Source organism: Mustelus asterias, chromosome 3 (assembly GCF_964213995.1).
Source record: "Mustelus asterias chromosome 3, sMusAst1.hap1.1, whole genome shotgun sequence".
NCBI classification, from domain to species: domain Eukaryota; kingdom Metazoa; phylum Chordata; class Chondrichthyes; order Carcharhiniformes; family Triakidae; genus Mustelus; species Mustelus asterias.
In genome coordinates this window covers 105,275,013-105,284,458 of record NC_135803.1, presented here as the reverse complement: position 1 = coordinate 105,284,458, position 9,446 = coordinate 105,275,013, and the positions used below count along the sequence as shown (strand labels likewise).

The window sequence follows — 9,446 nt, the reverse complement described above, 5'->3', positions numbered from 1 at the left end:
AGAAGTAAAAGTGATAAGTTTCATACTGCGAGTCATTAGGGTCTGAAATTGACTACCTGAGGGTGTGGCAGAGACAGCTTTAATTGAAACATTTAGAAGGGAATTAGACTGTTATTTCACAGGGAAGAATGTGCAGGAGAAAGCGAGGAATGCCACTAGTTGAGTTGCTCATTTGGAGAGCCAGTACAGACACAATGGTCCAATTGGCCTCCTTGTGTGCCATAAAAATTCTGTGATTCGGTGATGGCATAGCCCAGCTGTCTCTTGCTGTATTATGGAACAAGGACAGCAGTTTACCTTTGTGTCAGTCTACATAGTCAATTTGTACATGTCAGATACATTGAGGTAGTATTTTATGTGTTATTTTTGGGCATGCAGCCAACTCATAAGAACGTAAAATCGCATGAGAAGATGTTGGGCACACATTCCAATGTCATCACACACTCGGTGGGTGCATGCAGGATTCGACAGTACATCCGTCGACTAATAATCAGCCAGCCAAGGCAATTAAAAGGACAACTGAGTGGAATTTTACATTGCCCAAGTGATTTTTAGGTCAGCACGTGGGCAACATGGTCTGGCCATGTTTTTTTCACTTTTCTCATCCAAGTGCGGGATAAAAGGAGGCCAGAGCATTGATTGCATGAGTCGTTAGAGCTCAGGTGGGAATTTGCCGTTGCTTTAGTCTTGACATTTCAAACCTTTTTCTTTATTTTCTTCTGAACAATTTGCTTTGTTCAGCTTGTTGAGGACTTTTTTGCTTTGTCCACTCTGTTGGAGCATTTCTGCCCATTGCAGCCTTCAGAGCACAGGGCAGTGCCATCTGCAGTTTAGCAGATGGGGATTGTTTACTCCACTGAAGTCATCTCCTCTGAGGAGAAAGAGTGGGATCAATGGGAGAGGAGACCAGGTGTTGGGGATGCCCAAGAGGCCAGCTTTGGAGGCAAGTTCCAGGAAAGTTATGGGGCTGCAGGAGATTCAAAGAGAGGGAAGGGTGAGGCCACAAAGGGATTTGAAAATGATGATAAGCTATAACTGGCTGAGTGTAAGGAACAATTTTCTTCCCCAATCAGTGATCTACCACCAGAATCTTGTCGCTTCGGAGGATTTCCATGCTGCTAGCAAAAACACAGCTAAAATGTTGGGCAATAAATATTGTCCGCTATTTGGGACAAGGAAAGAGTGCAAGATAATAAATATTTGAGAAAGAAAGAACTGCATTTGAATAGCCCCTGTGGAAATTCCAAAATTTGTCATTGCCATGGCAACATTCTTAAGTGTAGCTGCTGTTATAAGGAAGAATTTACAATGAGCAATGCAGTTTAGTTTTCTTGCATCACAATGTCAACATGTATTAATGTCCTGTATACAACTATTTTTTGGTCTACATTTCCCAATAACAACTCAATATTCAATCAGAGCACTTTACAGGCAAACATGGAACCACATTGAAGGTTTTTGATGACGACAGGCCAGAGAGAATTTCTACAGCATTAAGATGATTTTTAGCCGACAGGTCAAATGTAGATCTTGCTGCCTTCAGTGACATATTGCACGCTGCCACTATTTGTTGCACTGTGTCCCGGCAGCTATTAAAGGTATATGTGGCAACTTATGTGCATGTAAAACATCATTCTATCTTGGTTTTTTACAATGGCTGTAAAGTGTAGTCAAACCTCCCATGCTATAAGAGAGAAGAGAAAGCCAACTGAATGGCCCCTAGCTCTTATAGACAGGCACTATATGCATTAGTGTATCGGAATTTGCAGCTTGAAATTTAAAATTACATTCTTGGAACTAAGCGATCTGAATGATTCATATCTTTCCCACACTGACGTAATTATCAGATTCCATCAACCATGTCTTGGTTGAAATCTGAAAATAGTTTGTGATTGATTTTGCTTCTCTCCTTGCTTGCGTGTTTTGAAAACTAGGGAAAGTTGAATGCTCTTATGCACATTTCAGCCAATGGGTGATGATGGAAGAGCTGGGGTGCGATTTTCTGGCTACGTTCGCCCCGAAACCGGAAAATCCTGCCCGAGGCCAATGGACCTTCTCATGGTTCACCCCTTGCCCGCTACAATTTCCGTGGCGGGTGGAATAGGAAATTACGCTCCCTGATAGTCTTTTGTTTTGGTCTGTATTAGTAACTTACTGGAGATAACTTGCATTTCATACCTCATGGTGCCAGGTTTTATCCATGCTATCACAGTTAATGCTAAAAGTTACATTTGAAGCACTATAGAATCATAGAATTTCTACAGTGGGAAGGAGGCCATTTGGCCCATTGTGTCTACACCAACTCTCCAACCGAGCATCTTACCCAGACTCACCACCCACCCTATCCCATAACCCCATGCATTTACCCTGCTAATCCCCCTAACTTACACATCTTTGGACACCGACTCAAGAACAGCTCCTTCCCTGCTGCCATCAGACTTTCGAATGAACCTACCATACATTAAGCTGATCTTTCTCTACACCCTAGCTGTGACTATAACACTATATTCTGCACCCTCTCCTTCTCCCCTATGTACTCAGTTGTATTCAAGATAGTGGCTCATCATCACCTTCTCGTGAGCAATCAAAGATTGGGAATAAATACTGCTTTTGCCTATGTATTGAGAATGAATTAAGTAAAATAAATATTTCAGGCAGTAATATTTTGTGTTTTGGCATGAAGAACTGAATTGACTTTTAAAGGATTGAGTTTGCAAACAAAAGATTATTGGTCTGTCTTTCCAAAGCTCACGCGTCATTTAATTTCGCCTTTTTCAAATGCTAAACATGGGATATGAGAATGCAGATGAAACGCCCCTAGCAACTCAGCTGTTGGTCTCCACCTGTATTAACTGCTTCTATGAGCATTGTTTAGACTTCTATTCACAAATTAAAGAATAGTTATATAATATCCAGTATGCCACCAATTTAGTTGTTTGAAATATTAGCCACGGTGTGCTCATGATAATAGCTTAAGTGCCACAAATTCCCTCAAACTTCAAACAGGTGAATGATCAGACTGTTCTCAATGATATTAGTGGAGGAAGAAAATTGACTAGGGAACCATGGGATCTTGGCCATCATGTCCATCTGAATTGGTAGGTGGCGATCTGAGTTTACCATTTCATTGAAAGGATTGCTGCTCTGAGAATGCAGCATTTAAGTGTCACCTTAGATCATGTGCTCATCTCTCTGGAGTGATCCCATGACCATGAGGCTCGGAGGTGGGAGTGCTACAATTGAGCCATGGTGGAACTAATTAAAACTAATAGGGGCTCAAGGTGGTACATATAAATGTAACACCTATCTGATAGCATGACTTTCAATCTCTAGCCTGTGCGGGGTTAGTTAACAGAGTAGCAGCAGTAATACAAACAGAAAGTGCAAGAAATACCCTGCAGGTCTGAAAGCATCTGTGGAGGGAGAGAATTAATGTTGAGTCAAATATGACTCCTCTTCAGAATCCTTCAGAAATGCCCTGAAGAGTCATCTTTGAACCAAATGTTAACTCACAAATGCTGCCAGACCTGCTGAGTATTTTCAGCCTTTTTCTGTTTTAATTTCAGATTTCCTGTATTTTATTTTTATTGCAATGGCAGCAGTGGCTCAGTGACCTGAGATAGTGGGAAAAAATAAAAACTCAGAGGATTCTGCAGCTGCCCACGATCCAGTAATGGAAAGGACATGCTGGGCAAGGATAGGAACTGACTATGGCATGATGCCCTACACAGTTCAACATGCAGCCAAGGCTCATGGGAAACTGGAATGAGATACTGGAGGGTTGTTTGGGCCTAAGGAACTGTATTTCAGCAACAAGCAAGCAGTGACCAATGTTGAAACAGAAACTATTCTTTTCAAGTGGTTTAAAATTAATTTACGCAATTTAATAATGATTTTAGTGCCTCACATTCTGTAGCTGACATTACCGAATGCCAGCACAGCCACAGAAATTACCCACGACCTTTAGAGCAAATTGTACTCAATCACATCCACAAGAGTCCCAGTTAAGCAGCTCAGTGCCAATTCTTAATCAAATCTGTTGTTAAAAATAGTCTTTCTGGTTATTTGAAAATAGACATTTTCCTACCAAAACATATTTTGTAGAACTTCCTCAACAAGGATTACCATGAAAGGTGGCTGCTGCTAATGGAAACAGAAAGCAGGTACAAACCACGCCATTTGGCTCCCAGCAAATACCAAGGACATATCTAGATGAAGGGCATTTTAATAAAATCAGTGTACATTATATCCAGCTTTCTCTCTTCAGCATGTTTATTACTTTTCTCCATTTTTGTATTTGCCTTTTCTTTTTTCCCCTCCACTGCCTTTTCTTTTTTCTATAAGGTAATTTTAATTTTATTACCCCCCACCTATCTGCAATTTCTATAAGCCTTTTTTCCACCCAATAGTTGTAAAGATCTCAGGAGTACTCAGGCTGCCAACAGATTTTTGAAAGAAGAGTAAAACATATTAAATTACATATTACTGCATTGTTTAAACAATTCAACAGAGATCCAAATGAACGCAGCATTGTAATTACGCAATGCAGTGAGAATGGGAGGATGAGGTGAATCTCGAGTCAGTTGTTATGTGAATTTGCTTATCTTTGTGATAAATCTTGTGTCAGTGGATTTGGGTAATTTGCCAAATGCAGTGCTTCACTTTCTCTAGTCTGGACAACATTATTTTCCTTGCTGTTTTCTCCCCCTTGTGGGGCCTCCTAACAACAGACATTCTCCCTCATATGGCTGGAAAAGACAATCTTTGTAGCAGGAATTTCTCCACAATCGTCATCAGTGCTGGGCCATGATCAGCCAGAAGTTCTTGGAGTCAGGGTCTAGCTTGCAAGTTGGCTAGGGAGCATAGGGAATTGAGCAAGGCGGAGTCTTCTTCTGTGTATGATCTGAAAATTTAATCACAGTAACACAAAAGCGGTGAAATCTGGGACTGCAAAGAAGGACGATGTATTGCCATGGCTTGCTTTGCCTTTATATTGTTCTCATCATGGTAAGCTGGTACCCTGGCTAACTACCCTTGGAGGATGAGGCTGTGTGATCCAATTACGGGCTCATAAACAGCAAACCTTGAAGAATGATGTTCTTCTTTGACACTCACTGATGCTATCAATAAGATCTCAACACAAAAAGCTTGGGCAACTGCAACACAAAAGGGGTACCAATTGGCAGCATGATGGCATAGTTGTTAGCACTGCTGCCTCATAGCACCAGGGACCCCGGTACAATTCCGGTCTTGGGTATCTGTCTGTGTGGAGTTTGCACGTTCTCCCCGTGACTGCGTGGGTTTCCTCCGGGTGCTCTGGTTTCCTCCCACAGTCTAAAGATGTGCAGGTTAGGTGGATTGACCATGCTAAATTGCCCCTTAGTGTCAGGGAGATTAGCAGGGTAAATATGTGGGGTTACGGGAATAAAACCTGGGTTGGATTGTCATCAGTCAGGCTCGATGGGCCAAATGGCTTCTTTAATGACTTCAGTAGGGATTCTATGCTAATTGTAGCTAATTGTAGCTGTCCATATTATGGATGGGCACTCAGCATGCTGGCCCCCATTTTTGTCAATGGCCCACAAATATTACATGCTGAAAGCAAAGCTAGGATCTCCAAAAGTGGCACTACACTGGTATCAGTTCCAAGGCTTTCTGTTTGTAAATGGGAGGGAGCACAAAATGATCAACGGCAATAGCAATAATAGAGACACAGTGAATAGTTCTTTTCTACACTATAGATGGAACAATCACTTGATACAAACCTCACAAAACTCTAAGTGAAAGGTGGTCTTGTAGTTTATTGGCTTTATCTTTGAGCATGTGCAGATTAATGAACTAAGGGAGAATACAGGTTTCTCCACCATTGCTTTAGCAACCAGCTGGGAAGCACTACACTTTCAGTTTGTGGTAAGGAAACCCGCAAGTTTTGGAGTTGACAGGTGTGTTTTGCTTTTACTTCACTAGAATATTGAAGTCTAAACCGTGCAATTAATTAATCTGATTTGTGGGCTCCTCTCTTCACCAGACTAACTCACTGCAGGATATAGGCCAGTTTTCTCTCAGTAGTCTAGGGCAGTGCCCTATTTTTGCCTGGGTCCATGGGCATGGCGAACTTGAAGATCAAATGAGCCTTAGATCTCAAACCACAAACAGGATTGGTAAAGCAGCACCCCAACTGTTACATATGGGTTTAAGGCCCAATAGTAACCTCATTAATTTCCCTTCCTGATTTCTATGATCTAAATCAAACTCATGCACAGACCACCTAACTAGGTCCTGATGTCAATTGCTTTTAATGAGGAATAATTGCATATTGCCACATCCTTGTAAATTCCTGGCTCCAAGTGAATCTGTAAACTTTCACTATCAACAGAAATGAACCTGCAATTGATGTTGGCACAACATCATGTCTCTTTTCTGATCCCTTTAAGTCGTGGTGTTTAAAGTAAATTGGACACCCATCAAAATTCTTTTACAATAGGGAAACAAACATTTCTTATTCACTGGCTTGGCATCTTAGTAGCTGGAAGCAAATCATAAGAGTCATCCATTGTTTATTCTATTTTCAATACATTCAGTTCAATTTTGTTTTAAGTTACACAGCAGATGGTAACGGAGCAGAGATTTAATGGCTACTGTCAGCAATGCCACTCACAGACAATCAAATTGAAAAGCTAAGGAGATGTTTCGTCTCAAAAATGTGCATGTTCAACAACTGGAGCATTTGGGATTTGCAGATCCCTTTCCATTGCATACTCAAAACTTGAATAAACTACTTCCAAGGAATTTTCCAGTAACACAGGTTACTCCATTAAAAAGCAATCCTGATATTTGGAACTTGGATATTCATGCACTGAACCCTATTTAAGGACATGAAGCAATGGTCCAAGTTTTTGTCTTTAGCCTAGGCCCTGAGAAACTTGCCCAACAAGCTGTGCCAACCAAAATGTATGGAAAGAGGTGGGAAGCCAGTGCCCAAATTTTTAACAGGAGCTTTAGGTTAGCAAAGATTTTACTTCTGAGCATTGAAGAAAAAAAATTATTCACGATGCCGCTCACAAGCATGTCTGTCTCTCCAGCTCTCGTAGAGGGACTAAAGGCGAAGATACTATTGTTACCTCAGTAAAATATCCAATTGCTACAGTTAAAACTTGTGCTGTCTGTTGTATTGCATCCTTGTTGCTGAAGGCCTTACAAAAATCTTGCAGTGTGAGCTGGTAGCAGAGAATATCTCCAGCATGCCCTTGTTTTCTTAATTCTGGCTCAGTGACAGCCAAACTGGCACCAGTACAAAGCACGCTTTTTAAAGAGAAACTGGCTATCACATACAGCCCACTGTTCTTTGAAATGCTAACAACTGGAAGAAGCTGAATTGAGCAGATCTCCGCAAGTATATTTCTGCACCATTGTACTGTATGCTCTCCTGGACTCACACTGACAAACAACATTGAAGGCAAACCAAAGAGAGATAGGAGAGATTTTACAGCTGCTGGCTTATTCACGAATTGTATTTTAAAATAATCCCAGCAGCTTACTTTTCTGAATATACAGGAACTCTGTATGTCTAGGTCAGCCAATGTGTCACACTTTGAAAGTTAATGGGAGTGCCTAGTACATATCTGTAATAGTGCCACAACTGGGATCGCAAGGTTCTGTTCAATCATCAGTTGCAGAGTTGCAGCCAGGTGCTCACTGGTTTAGTTTCCACTGTAAGAAGTCTCACAACAGTTTCCACTGACAGATTTCTAATTCCTCATTCAGTTTTTTTTTGCAGCAACAGCCATCAGGTCACAGGCTTTCTTGTGTTTTGACCAGTGCTTCACCTGGCAATCCCTAGAGGGAAAAAAATAAACAGTGAGCATTGTAATAGCGGTCAACTCACTTTGGGATTGGTGAGCTCAGATTTAGAATTTGATCCATTATACTGGGCCTGAATTTTTGCTCCTCAGGGGGGGTGGTGTGAAATTGCATGGATGGGGTTACCTCTGAGATCTCACCAGCCCCGGCCTAAATGCGAATTTATGGTGGGGCGGGCAGGGCTCAGATGGTAAGCCAGCCCTTGCCCGAATTAAGGCCCTTAAACGGCGTTGAATAACTCAGGGTGGGAAACAGAGAAATTCACTATCGTCAATCACAGGTGAGAAGAAGGCGGGGGGGGGGGGGGGGGGGTTGGGGTAGGGGGTGTGATGGAGTGGGGGGGGGGTGTGATGAAGGGTGCCTCCTTTGGAAGCCCCTTCCAACTGGTGGGGGGGGGGGGGGGGGGGGGGGGTGCGGTGGAGGGGGGGGAGGGGGAGTGGGGGCAGTTCTTCAAGGCCTGGTTAAGTCTAGACTTCCCTCTCACGTTGGACTATCCTCAACCCCCAAATACCCCCCTCACGACACCCCCGTAGACAGCCCATACCCTTCCTTCCCTTGGTTCCCTGTCACTTACCTTCCCACTGGCTCCCTGCAGTTAGTTCAAAGCAGGGCGCTGCAGTGTTGTGCCTGGGGAGCTGTCGGCCAATTTGATGTGATACATTCGACTGCGAAAATAGCAGCAGGCCTGCTGGAGTTCTGCATCCCCGTGGAGCCCTACCATCTTAAAGATTCAGGGCCTGGTATATGGACTTGATGACGGTTGAAGATTCTGAACATTCATTATTTTACACTGCTCTCTTGTCACCCTCCACCTCACCCTGCCTTCCCACTCAACCTCCACCTCATGCTGCCTTCCCGCTGATCCTCCACCTCACACAGCCCTCCCACTGACCCTCCACCTCAGCCTGCCCTCCAGAGGAGGATGCATCCCACCCAATCTCTGCTGTATCCCTTCTCATCACATGCCTTTCTTTCACCTTCAGACAGGCCAAACTGGCACACGACAGGCAGAAAAGACTGCAGACAGGGGAGGGATGGCCGACATCATTATTATCCTCACTGAGTTCGAGGTGCCTATAGCTGAACTGAAATCGGCCTTTCCCAGCGACCTAGTATGGATCGCAACTCCATCACTTAATCAAATCCCGACAATCTGGACTCCCACCACCACCACTATCACAGACTGCCAGATCTGGGAGTCTGCCATTCATTGCAACAAGAGTGGCGCAGCTTTATGGCAGACAGGCTATGTTTGTTGCACTCACCTCAAAGTCACGAGTGAACTGAGGTCTGACTTGTGCATGCCAAACAGGATTGCAGCTGACATTTCCCCACTGATCTGCTGCAAGATGGGAAGGAGTGAGGAGATTCCAGTGAGCAGCTAATTTAATGAGAATTTGTGAAATATTCATGAATGCAAACTGTATCCAGGCCAATAGCCTGCCACAGGAGAATTGCAAAACTATTTGTGCACTGGTAGGGTTTCGTCTTTTTACCTGCTGCTAGATTCTCCACTCCTGCTCACCACAAAACCTGCTGTGGGCAGGCTGGGTAAATTCTGCCCATGGTCCTCTGGCCCTCACCCC

The 9,446-nt window shown here is 43.3% G+C and overlaps 1 protein-coding gene across 1 annotated transcript in view; it reads right to left on the bottom strand.

Annotated features, from left to right (window-relative positions):
- Window positions 1-7,760: 7,760 nt before the first annotated feature.
- The window catches only part of zmynd10 (zinc finger, MYND-type containing 10), a 52,569-nt gene continuing 50,883 nt past the window's right edge, over window positions 7,761-9,446 (bottom strand). The window contains exon 15 of the mRNA XM_078210145.1: window positions 7,761-7,836. Within this exon, the coding sequence (XP_078066271.1) occupies window positions 7,761-7,836 (76 nt within the window). The remainder of the gene's footprint in view (window positions 7,837-9,446) is intronic.